This window comes from Biomphalaria glabrata, chromosome 10 (assembly GCF_947242115.1).
Source record: "Biomphalaria glabrata chromosome 10, xgBioGlab47.1, whole genome shotgun sequence".
Classification (NCBI taxonomy): domain Eukaryota; kingdom Metazoa; phylum Mollusca; class Gastropoda; family Planorbidae; genus Biomphalaria; species Biomphalaria glabrata.
This window is the reverse complement of record NC_074720.1, coordinates 31242522-31254045: the sequence shown is the minus strand read 5'-3', so window position 1 is coordinate 31254045 and position 11524 is coordinate 31242522. Positions and strand designations below refer to the sequence as shown.

General features: G+C 40.8%; 2 protein-coding genes across 2 annotated transcripts; one reads left to right on the top strand and one right to left on the bottom strand.

The window, feature by feature from the left end:
• The first annotated feature begins 6067 nt into the window (after positions 1-6067).
• LOC129928532 (uncharacterized) lies at positions 6068-7086 on the top strand. The gene is made up of 2 exons (XM_056043162.1): positions 6068-6220; positions 6355-7086. Exons 1-2 carry the CDS (start codon positions 6068-6070, stop codon positions 7084-7086), a joined length of 885 nt encoding a protein of 294 aa, XP_055899137.1.
• A 479-nt stretch (positions 7087-7565) lies between these two features.
• LOC129928531 (uncharacterized) lies at positions 7566-9549 on the bottom strand. Its single transcript, XM_056043161.1, has 2 exons — positions 8948-9549; positions 7566-7576 (listed from the first exon to the last, which is right to left on the bottom strand). The coding sequence occupies exons 1-2, from the start codon at positions 9459-9461 to the stop codon at positions 7566-7568; spliced, it is 525 nt and encodes a 174-aa protein (XP_055899136.1). The 5' UTR covers positions 9462-9549.
• Positions 9550-11524: the final 1975 nt, after the last annotated feature.

Below are 11524 nucleotides of genomic sequence, written 5' to 3'. Positions count from 1 at the left end.
GAATAAGAAAATTCTTAGAGCTATCTTTGTACTTTATGAGGTTGTGGTCATTGTTAGTCATTGTATCTTTGTGTTCATACAATTTACTAAAAATATAAGCATATCATTCTGATTAATGTATTGTACTAAAGTATGAATTCCTTATACAAAAATGGTTTCTATAAAAGTGCTACAATTATAGTCCAAGGAATTTCAATGGATTACTTTTTTAAAAATAATTTTGCATTTTAAAATTTCGTACGCAGTGGCTTGTACAAAACATTTTATAACATATTACTTTTTAAGCAGACTACATTCATGTGTTATTAGTAGCTTTATTCCAAGTGCTGAAATCAGAATCATAAACATATATTTACACTTGACCACACCAACACCATTTGTAAACTTATTTGACCTAAAACCTAGACACTCCAAAACAAAATACAATTTAACTATTAATAAATAAAACAATGAAGCAAACTGTCAAAAAAAAACCCCAGCTATTTTTTAATCCGTATGCCGGGACGAATTCTTAGAAGTGCTAATTCCTCATTAGTACCATTAGAGAGTTGTGTAGGTTGTACAGCCAGTAAACAAATACTTTAGTTAAGTCTGTAACACGTGAGACGTCCTTTGAAAACTATTTAATATTTTCCCCTGCAGTGCAGCAAGAGAATGGCAGAGGACGACGACAAAGGGATGGCTTTGAAAGTGCAGGTGGAGGAGCTCGGTCCTGAGGTTGCTGAGCTGCTGGAGTCCGTCAATGGCGCAGGAGTGGACAGAGAAGCTGTGGTTGTCCAGATTGTGCAAGACGTCTTTGTCACGGAGAATTCGAGAAGCGAACCTGACCCCGCCTCGTCCTGCACAGAGGCATCAGGAGAAACGGTAAGTTTTGTCAAAAAGAGACAAAAATGGATTTTGAAGGCTAGAAAATAGTGTTGGGAATGGGGAGTTGTTATGCGGGCAGTTTATTGAGAGTATTCTGGGCAAAATAAACATTTATACCAACTATTTAAAGTTTTAAACGGTAGCAAAATAGGGTATCAGCTAATCTCTCTCTGTCTGTCTCTGTTTTTCTCTTTGGCTCTCTCTCTGTTTCTGTCACTCTCTCTGTCTCTCTGTATGTTTCTCTGTCGGTGTCTGAGTCTGTCTCTCTGTATGTTTCTCTGTATCTCTGTCGGACTCTCTGTCGGACTCTGTCGGACTCTGTCGGACTCTCTGTCTGACTCTCTGTATTACTCTCTGTATGACTCTCTGTCGGACTGTCTGACTCTCTCTGTCGGACTCTTTGTCGGACTCTCTGTCAGACTCTCTGTCGGACTCTGTCGGACTCTGTATCTCTACCTGTCTCTCTGTCTGTCTCTCTGTATGTTTCTCTGTCTGTATCTCTGTATGTCTCTCTGTATGTATCTCTGCCGGTCTCTCTGTCTGTCTCTCTGTCTGTCTCTCTGTCTGTCTCTCTGTCTGTCTCTCTGTCTGTCTCTCTGTATGTCTCTCTGTCTCTCTGTATGTTTCTCTGTCTGTATATCTGTCGGTCTCTGTCTGTCTCTCTGTATATTTTTCTGCCGGACTCTCTGTCTGTCTCTCTGTCTGTCTCTCTGTATGTCTCTCTGTCTCTCTGTATGTTTCTCTGTCTGTATATCTGTCGGTCTCTGTCTGTCTCTCTGTATATTTTTCTGCCGGACTCTCTGTCTGTCTCTCTGTCGGTCTCAATGTATGTTTCTCTGTCTGTCTCTCTGTCTGTCTCTATATCTGTCTCTCTGTCTGTCTCTCTGTCTGTCGCTCTGTCTGTATCTCTGTATGTATCTCTGTCGGTCTCTCTGTCGGACTCTGTCGGACTCTCTGTCTGACTCTCTGTATTACTCTCTGTATTACTCTCTGTATTACTCTCTGTATTACTCTCTGTATGACTCTCTGTCGGACTCTCTGTCGGACTCTTTGTCGGACTCTCTGTCAGACTCTCTGTCGGACTCTGTCGGACTCTGTATCTCTACCGGTCTCTCTGTCTGTCTCTCTGTATGTTTCTCTGTTTGTATCTCTGTCGGTCTCTGTATGTCTCTCTGTATCTCTACCGGTCTCTCTGTCTGTCTCTCTGTCTGTCTCTCTGTCTGTCTCTCTGTATGTTTCTCTTTATCTCTACCGGTCTCTCTGTCTGTCTCTCTGTCTGTCTCTCTGTCTGTCTCTCTGTCTGTCTCTCTGTATGTCTCTCTGTCTCTCTGTATGTTTCTCTGTCTGTATATCCGTCGGTCTCTGCCGGACTCTCTGTCTGTCTCTCTGTTGGTCTCTCTGTCTGTCTCTCTGTCTGTCTCTCTGTCTGTCTCTCTGTCTGTCTCTCTGTCTGTCTCTCTGTATGTATCTCTGTATGTATCTCTGTCGGTCTCTGTCTGTCTCTCTGTCTGTCTCTCTGTCTGTCTCTCTGTCTGTCTCTCTGTCTGTCTCTCTGTCTGTCTCTCTGTATGTATCTCTGTATGTTTCTCTGTCGGTCTCTGTCTGTCTCTCTGTCTGTATCTTCGTCTGTCTCTCTGTCTCTCTGAATGTTTCTCCCTCTGTCTCCCTCTGTCTCTCTGTCTGCACCTCTGTCTGTATCTCTGTCGTTCTGTCTCTCTGTCTGTATGTTTCTCTGTATCTCTGCCGGTCTCTCTGTATGTCTCTCTGTATGTTTCTCTGTATCTCTGCCGGTCTCTCTGTATGTCTCTCTGTATGTCTCTCTGTATGTCTCTCTGTATGTCTCTCTGTATGTCTCTCTGTATGTTTCTCTGTATCTCTACCGGTCTCTCTGTCTGTCTCTCTGTATGTTTCTCTGTATCTCTGCCGGTCTCTCTGTATGTCTCTCTGTATGTTTCTCTGTCTGTATCTCTGTAGGTATCTGTCTGTCTCTCTGTATGTATCTCTGTCGGTCTCTGTCTGTCTCTCTGTATGTTTCTCTTTATCTCTGCCGGTCTCTCTGTCTGTCTTTCTGTCTGTCTCTCTGTATGTCTCTCTGTCTCTCTGTATGTTTCTCTGTCTGTATATCTGTCGGTCTCTGTCTGTCTCTCTGTATATTTTCTGCCGGACTCTGTCTGTCTCTCTGTCGGTCTCTCTGTATGTCTCTCTGTATGTCTCTCTGTATGTCTCTCTGTCTGTCTCTCTGTCTGTCTCTCTGTCTGTCTCTCTGTCTGTATCTCTGTATGTATCTCTGTCGGTCTCTGTATGTTTCTCTGTCGGTCTCTGTCTGTCTCTCTGTATGTTTCTCTGTCGGTCTCTGTCTGTCTGTCTGTATCTTTGTCTGTCTCTCTGTCTCTCTGAATTTTTCTCCCTCTGTCTCTCTGTCTGTACCTCTGTCTGTATCTCTGTCGTTCTCTGTCTCTCTGTCTGTATCTCTGTCGGTCTCTGTCTATCTGTATGTTCCTCTGTATCTCTGCCGGTCTCTCTGTATGTCTCTCTGTATGTCTCTCTGTATGTTTCTCTGTATCTCTGCCGGTCTCTCTGTCTGTCTCTCTGTATGTTTCTCTGTATCTCTGCCGGTCTCTCTGTCTGTCTCTCTGTATGTTTCTCTGTATCTCTGCCGGTCTCTCTGTATGTTTCTCTGTATCTCTGCCGGTCTCTCTGTATGTCTCTCTGTATGTCTCTCTGTATGTCTCTCTGTATGTCTCTCTGTATGTCTCTCTGTCTCTATCTATGTTGGTCTCTGTCTGTCTCTCTGTCTGTCTCTCTGTCTGTATCTCTGACGGACTCTCTGTCTCTCTGTCTGTCTCTCTGTCTGTATCTCTGTCGGTCTCTCTGTCTGTTTGTATGTTTCTCTGTCTGCCTGTCTCTCTCTTGAAATACATAAATAAATAAATATATATATATATATATATATATAATACATTTGATCGTAAACAAATATTTTAATGTCGTCCGTATTATTTGATAGATGAATACCGTTGCCCCATTGATTCATAAATGTCTCCATTTTGTTTGATTTATCTTGAATGGCCAGTTTTTAGTGTACTGTTTACTATGTCAAAATTGATGGACAAATGTCAGAACTGTTAAGCATTTCGTTTAGTTCAATGAAGTTTTATCGTCTTCATAAGAACTTTCTTTTTTTCAGTGCATCGTCTCAAAATAACTTTGTTATCATTCGTAAATTATCTTAAACATACTTTGAGTGCATCAGTGAACAATGTCTAAGTTACTTTGCGTTCATTGGTGCACTATGTCTGAGTTACTTTGCATTCATTGGAACACTGTGTCTAAGTTACTTTGCGTTCATTGGTGCACTATGTCTGAGTTACTTTGCGTTCATTTGTGCACTATGTCTAAGTTACTTTGCGTTCATTGGTGCACTATGTCTAAGTTACTTTGCGTTCATTGGTGCACTATGTCTAAGTTACTTTGCGTTCATTGGTGCACTATGTCTAAGTTACTTTGCGTTCATTGGTGCACTATGTCTAAGTTACTTTGCGTTCATTGGTGTACTATGTCTTAGCAGTATGTCTAAGTTACTTTCAGTTCATTGGTGCACTATGTCTTAGCACTATGTCTAAGTTACTTTGCGTTCATTGAAGCACTATGTCTTAGCACTATGCCTGAGTTACGTTACGTTCATTGGTGCACTATGTCTGAGTTACTTTGCGTTCATTGGAACACTATGTCTAAGTTACTTTGTGTTCATTGGTGCACTATGTCTGAGTTACTTTGCGTTCATTGGAACACTATGTCTAAGTTACTTTGCGTTCATTGGTGCACTATGTCTGAGTTACTTTACATTCATTGGTGCACTATTTCTTAGTTACTTTACGTTCATTGGTGCACTATGTCTAAGTTACTTTGCGTTCATTGGAACACTATGTCTAAGTTACTTTGAGTTCATTGGAGCACTATGTCTTAGCACTATGTCTAAGTTACTTTGCGTTCATTGGAGCACTATGTCTTAGCACTATGCCTAAGTTACTTTGCGTTCATTGAAGCACTATGTCTTAGCACTATGTCTGAGTTACTTTGCGTTCATTGAAGCACTATGTCTTAGCACTATGTCTAATTTACTTTACGTTCATTTGTGCACTATGTCTTAGCACTATGTCTAAGTTACTTTGCGTTCATTGGAGCACTATGTCTGAGTTACTTTGCTTTTATTGGTGCACTATGTCTGAGTTACTTTGCGTTCATTGGTGCACTATGTCTGAGTTACTTTGCGTTCATTGAAGCACTATGTCTTAGCACTATGTCTGAGTTACTTTGCGTTCATTGAAGCACTATGTCTTAGCACTATGTCTGAGTTACTTTACGTTCATTGGTGCACTATGTCTGAGTTACTTTACGTTCATTGGTGCACTATGTCTAAGTTACATTGCGTTTATTGGAACACTATGTCTAAGTTACTTTGCGTTCATTGAAGCACTATATCTTAGCACTATGTCTAAGTTACTTTGCGTTCATTGGAACACTATGTCTAAGTTACTTTGCGTTTATTGGTGCAATACGTCTAAGTTTTTTTGCGTTCATTGGTGCACTATGTCTTCGTTACTTTGCGTTCATTGGTGCACTATGTCTAAGTTTCTTTGCGTTTATTGGAACACTGTCTTAGTTACTTTGCGTTCATTGGTGCACTATGTCTAAGTTACTGTGCGTTCATTGGAGCATTATGTCTTCGTTACTTTGCGTCCTCGTTACTTTGCGTCCTCGTTACTTTGCGTCCATTGGTGCACTACGTCTAAGTTACTTTGCGTTCATTGGAGCGCACTATGTCTGAGTTACTTTACGTTTATTGGTGCACTATGTCTGTGTACTTTATGTTCATTGGTGCACTATGTCTAAGTTACTTTGCGTTCATTAGAGCACTATGTCTAAGTTATTTTGCCTTCATTGGTGCACTATGTCTAAGTTACTTTGCGTTCATTGGTGCACTATGTCTTCGTTACTTTGCGTTCATTGGTCCACTATGTCTAAGTTACTTTGCGTTCATTGGAGCACTATGTCTAAGTTACTTTGCGTTCATTGGAACATTATGTCTTAGTTACTTTGCATTCATTGGAGCACTATGTCTTAGTTACTTTGCGTTTATTGGTACATTATGTCTAAGTTTCCTTGAGACCAATTTAAAAAAAATTAATTTCATCTACTAATGACGCAGGATTCTCCAAGCTTGGACGAACTGCAACAAGACACATCTGAGAGTGCCAAGGAAAACAATCCTGCACCAACTAGATATCGACCTCTTGTACCCAAGGCACAGTCTTTAGCACTAAAGTTTGCAAAAATGCAACTTTCCAAAAAGGTTTTTTTCAATTTTTGTACATTTGTTTTCAAAACGCAGACTTGTAGTAAAGAAAATTTTACTGTTAGTATAAATATAGGATTATTAAATAAAATAAAATTGAATAACTTTTTTTTTTTGGTAAATTTGTTCAGGTAAATAGCATTTCAGCTCGTCTAGCTCATGCTGTTCACCCGAAACGCAATCCCGAGTCTAAATTCTATAGGCCTACTTTTCGCTCACGTCGATTGCCAGAACCCATCCCGCTACCATCAAGAGATTCTAGTACTGCCAGCAGTAGCGCAGATGCTCACAAAGAGAAGGACCCTGCTGCTACAAGCCGGGAAGAAGCCTCTGCCCCTACAAGCAAGGAAGAAACCTCTGCTCCTACAAGCCGGGAAGAAGCCTCTGCCCCTACAAGCAAGGAAGAAACCTCTGCCTATACAAGCCGGAAAGAAGTCTCTGCCCCTACAAGCAAGAAAGAAACCTTTGCACCTACAAGCCGGGAAGAAGCCTCTGCCTATACAAGCCGGGAAGAAGCCTCTGCCCCTACAAGCAAGGAAGAAACCTCTACCTATACAAGCCGGGAAGAAGCCTCTGCCCCTACAAGCAAGGAAGAAACCTCTGCCCCTACAAGCAAGGAAGAAACCTCTGCCCCTACAAGCAAGGAAGAAACCTCTGCCCCTAAAAGCAAGGAAGAAACCTCTGCCCCTACAAGCAAGCAAGCCCCTGCTGCTACAAGCAAGGAAGAAACCTCTGCCCCTACAAGCAAGGAAGAAGCCTCTGCCCCTACAAGCAAGGAAGAAACCTCTGCCCCTACATGCAAGGAAGAAACCTCTGCTCCTACACATTTCAGAATAGTTTCGGGTGTTAAAATAAGAAGCTGACTTTATGTTTGCAGGTTTTTATTGAAACGAGGACGAGGGACTATTTGTTACAGTGCTTAGTCTAGCGTATAGATATCACTAAAGTCTAGCTTCTCAGGACGCTTAGTGACCCTTTTTTAAAATCATATACCATTACAAAATAACAGCTTTCTTTTGATAACAGAAACATGCGAATATAAATCCAATGCGTACGCAACATGATACTATATGGATAACATTTAATCTGTTTAATGTTGACATTGCTATGAGTTATTTATAGTAATTGTTATCGTTAAAGGGAGGTAAGAAGCCTTGTTATATGGATATTATAAAACATGCATCCAATTAAAAGTACTCCAACTGCTGCCAATTGACAAAAATAAAATAAGAATTTCTGGTAAAATGGAATGTGTAGCCCAGAGGATAAGTACTCTTGAACTTGGCTTGGCTACTTATCAAAGGGAGCTCGAGATTTGACACCGGACTAGAGCAGAGATGTGTTAATGAGTGCCTAAAAGCATCACAGAAATAATTTTCAAATATCACCAATATTTAACTCAGAAATCAGATTGTACCATAGTGCTCGGAGCATGTTATAAACATGAAAGTTGCGCAATTTAATAAGCTATTAAAAAAAAAACATCTTAAAGAATTTGATAGATTCAAGTTTACTGTTATTTTTTCTATATATTGTAATAACTTAAGTGAGGCAACTCAACGAAACAAAGACGTTTATTTACATAGAGGGGCATCTGCCTTGAGTACAGCATCTCCATATTGGCTCTCTACTTGGGCGGAAATCGTTTGTCTCCTAATGTCAAAATCCGACATGTTTAGTCAGATAGTGCGCACCTTCTTTCTGCACTATCTTGGATGGCGGTGCGCATGGCAAAGTCATAACATTGCCCCCGTCTTAGCACTTTTCGTCCCGAAAAAAAAACATTGCAGTTGAGCTTTGACAGTTCAGGTGGAGGTCGATCGGTGGGAACCACAGACGTTAGGGTGCCTGTTGCCCACAAAGCCATCTGCACAGTTTCCCCTGGCCGTCGCTTCCTATTCTTCCAGTTGGCCAGTCTACGCTTGAGACGATGTCGTGGTCGCTGCTTCAACCTCATGACGATAGTCGCTGATGCCAGCCAGATGACACAGGGAGAGTTAGTGGAGGTCAGGGTTGCCAGCCACGTAACACAAATGGAGGTTGTGGCGATCACCGTAGATTCCAGGGTTGTTGTTCTAAGACGCTGAGTCAGCGGACCTTTTCCATGGATGTGTCGTGACACAGTTGTAGGCCCACAGCTAGCCACGGTTTCAAGCACATAGTCTTTCTTAGCCTCATCTGTAAGGTATGCCCATAAAGCATCCTTGTAATGTTCATCCACCACTACATCAGGTTTCGCTGGGATTAATTTACCACCGTTCAAGTCACTTTCACTGATGTGGGCAGGAGTACACATTTCTGTCAAGTTTAGGTCTTGTAGCTGGGTTTCTTGGCATGGGCACTGTCCACGCAGGACGCCGCATATACAGCTCATGTCAATCGCCTGGATGCAGTTGCCAAGTATTGAGTTCTGTCTTATGCCGCTGCCAAAGTCAAATTCGTTGTTTCTGCCTCGGCCATTGTTGGGGCCCGTATTCGCAATTTTACCCGACGACATCCAAGGCAAGGAATCAAAAACGGTCTTGAGGCTTTCATGGTTTGAGTTCTTATCAAAGGGACTGACAGATAAACAGAGGTCTTTAAGGTCCACAGCAGATAGCTTGGACGCAGACCCAACGTTGTCTTAATCTGTCCGGCTCGTTGCAGGAATACCAGGAACAAAAGTTTCAGGCTCATAACAGACTTCTCTAGTTTCTTCATTTGTTTCTTTTCTTCCAATTCTGCATATCCCATTGAAATCATCGCAGCAATCGTTGTCACGTTTCTCGCCATGAAAGTCATCCCCGCCAGACTTGCCCACAACACAGTCACAGACGGCGCTCCAATCCCCAGCGCCTCCATCACCACTGTTTGTGCAACCACAGTCCTGACCAGGCAACTGCTCCTTCCCTAACGAGTTTATTCCTCCTTTTGCTTGCGATACAATTTTATCACTTTGGTCTATTTGGCCTTTTACTTGCAATACAATTTCATCAACTTTGTTCAACTTTATGTTCCTGCTCATGTTCAGTTGTTCATCAAATGTATCCAAAAAGTCCTGGATCTTGCCAATGAACTCAACAATCCCAAGTTCAATTTCAAATGTGTAGGTCTCCGGATCTTCTTCTTCATTGATCAGAGCTTGCCTCAGACGAGCCGTGAGCGTTTCCCTGCTACCGAGGGATTTTAAACCTCGGTCCCGAAGCTCTTGTCTTATCTCTTTAATTGAGAGCTGATGTAATAGCTTCAAATATGTCATGATTGTAATCAAAGCCTACCTCCTCTCGTTGAGTTGCCTATAATCCCACTTCTGAGACCGATTGTAATAACTTAAGTGAGGCAACTCAACGAGGACATAGACGTTTATTTACATAGAGACAAGACAAACACAAAGGGGCATCTGCCTTGAGTACAGCATCTCCATATTGGCTCTCTACTTGGGCGGAAATCGTTTGTCTCCTAATGTCAACATCCAACTTGTTTAGTCACAGATTTTGCGCACCTTCTTTCTGCACTATCTTGGATGGCGGTGCGCATGGCAAAGTCATAACAATATATATTTGCCAGTGTCCTATTGTGAATAATGGGGCATACTTGATTCGTTTTGGAACTCGCCCTTTTAAATGTAATACAAGATTTAGTTGTTCACTTTACAATTTTGTACATTGCTCCATTGCTTGCTAACATTTTCTGTACACATTTGATAATTCTCAAAGTGATCAATGACGAAGTCATACAATTCATTTTTTGTTCTTCTGTTCAGAATCTATCTATCAGCTCTGCGACAGGACCAAGTGTAGCAACAAATTCTGATGGAAAAGTTTCTGAAGCCCCTGAACCTGCCGGCCCACCTGTCGACTCGGTGCTAGGAACAAGTGTATCGCCTAGTTCGGATATAGATGATTCGGATGACCGTATAAGCCAATCTGTTATCACATTTTTTCCAAGGCCTGGCTTAACGGACTTTGTTACGGTAAGCTGTAAGACGCTTCTGAGCTTTTAGCCTAAGTCAGTGTAATGGACAATCTGAGATAATTTAAATTAAAAATAGCCAATCAACAAAAGGCATTTTTGAGTCTATGTACATCCTTAAGATGATTTTTGCTGCCTGTCGGAAGGCGATATTTCTTCAAACTGCCTCATCAGAAAAGTCTTTATTTGACAATGTCAAGGAACCTTGCATTGTTTCTAACGAAACTCAATCAGTGCATTGCCAGAGCAAATAAAATAAAGTAAATTATCTCTTTCAGACCTTTTGAAGAAGATGTAAAGGTTTGTTGCTCTGTCCCACAGTTAACGAGGGTGGCATGTGGCCAGCACAACCATCCGCCTTAAGCTTACCCCAACTTGCGTCAAGTACCCATAAGATTTGGGTTGATTCAGGAGCTCCCAAAAAATACCAAAATTCATACAATGAATATTAGCTTTTTTTTTCACTTCTACTACTACTACTACTAATAAAAGCAATAAATGCTATGTATATAGTTAACACGGAGACAAATTGTCTTGCTATAGTTTATTACACTTACCAAAGTTATAAAAGAGGTCAACATTAATATAAATGAAAGTAAAGGCATCTTTTCAGATATTGCCCCCTATGGTTAAAAATAAAGTTCCATCTGATTCTATGGCCGACAATTAAACAAGGTGGTCTAGCGTCAACTCAAATACCTAGCCCTCACTGACATTTGACACTACTTATTTTTTAAAGTGATTTTGCCATTTAGGAATCAGACACCATAGTTCAAAGTTTTAAATCTGTAACTGTATAAACTTATAAAACACGTACAGACCTTTCAAATTGTGTATGGTGACATCATGATGCCAAGGAATTGAACAAGGCGTAGGACAACCATTTTCTTATAATCTCGATCTTCATGTGTACACCAGGTAGAAAGGTTTCATGGCGTCATCTTTGTAGTGTATTTCATTACTAACATTTTGGGTTTTAAGGTGATGACAAAATATAAAAGTTAACTCTTTCTTTCCGTAATTATTTTCAATGATCCGACGGAATTATTCATGTCTTTTCATTTACAGTTCAGTTTCATTTCATTATCAAACTTCTAGAACTTTATCAGAAAAAAGTTTATTTGGTATAGAACTAAAGGGGAATGAATGTTATTTTTATATAACACACATTGTTTATAAACATATTATAATGGGGTCAAATCAGCGATGGTATCGTCAAATTAGATTTTTTTAAAGGCATTACCTCTTTTATTCCACGTATCTAGCGAATATTTTGTTCTTAATAAGTAATAAAAAAGTAATATTCTACAAGCAAAAAGTCACTTGTTCTAAAAAATATTAATGGCTCCC

What these genes read in the sequence shown, in the direction of transcription:
- LOC129928532 (XM_056043162.1), top strand. Translation starts at nt 6,068, where the DNA reads ATGACGCAGGATTCTCCAAGCTTGGACGAACTGCAACAAGACACATCT. An exon ending in AAATGCAACTTTCCAAAAAG is followed by an intron (nt 6,221 to 6,354) that starts GTTTTTTTCAAT and finishes AAATTTGTTCAG; the next exon opens with GTAAATAGCATTTCAGCTCG.
- LOC129928531 (XM_056043161.1), bottom strand. Translation starts at nt 9,461, where the DNA reads ATGACATATTTGAAGCTATTACATCAGCTCTCAATTAAAGAGATAAGA.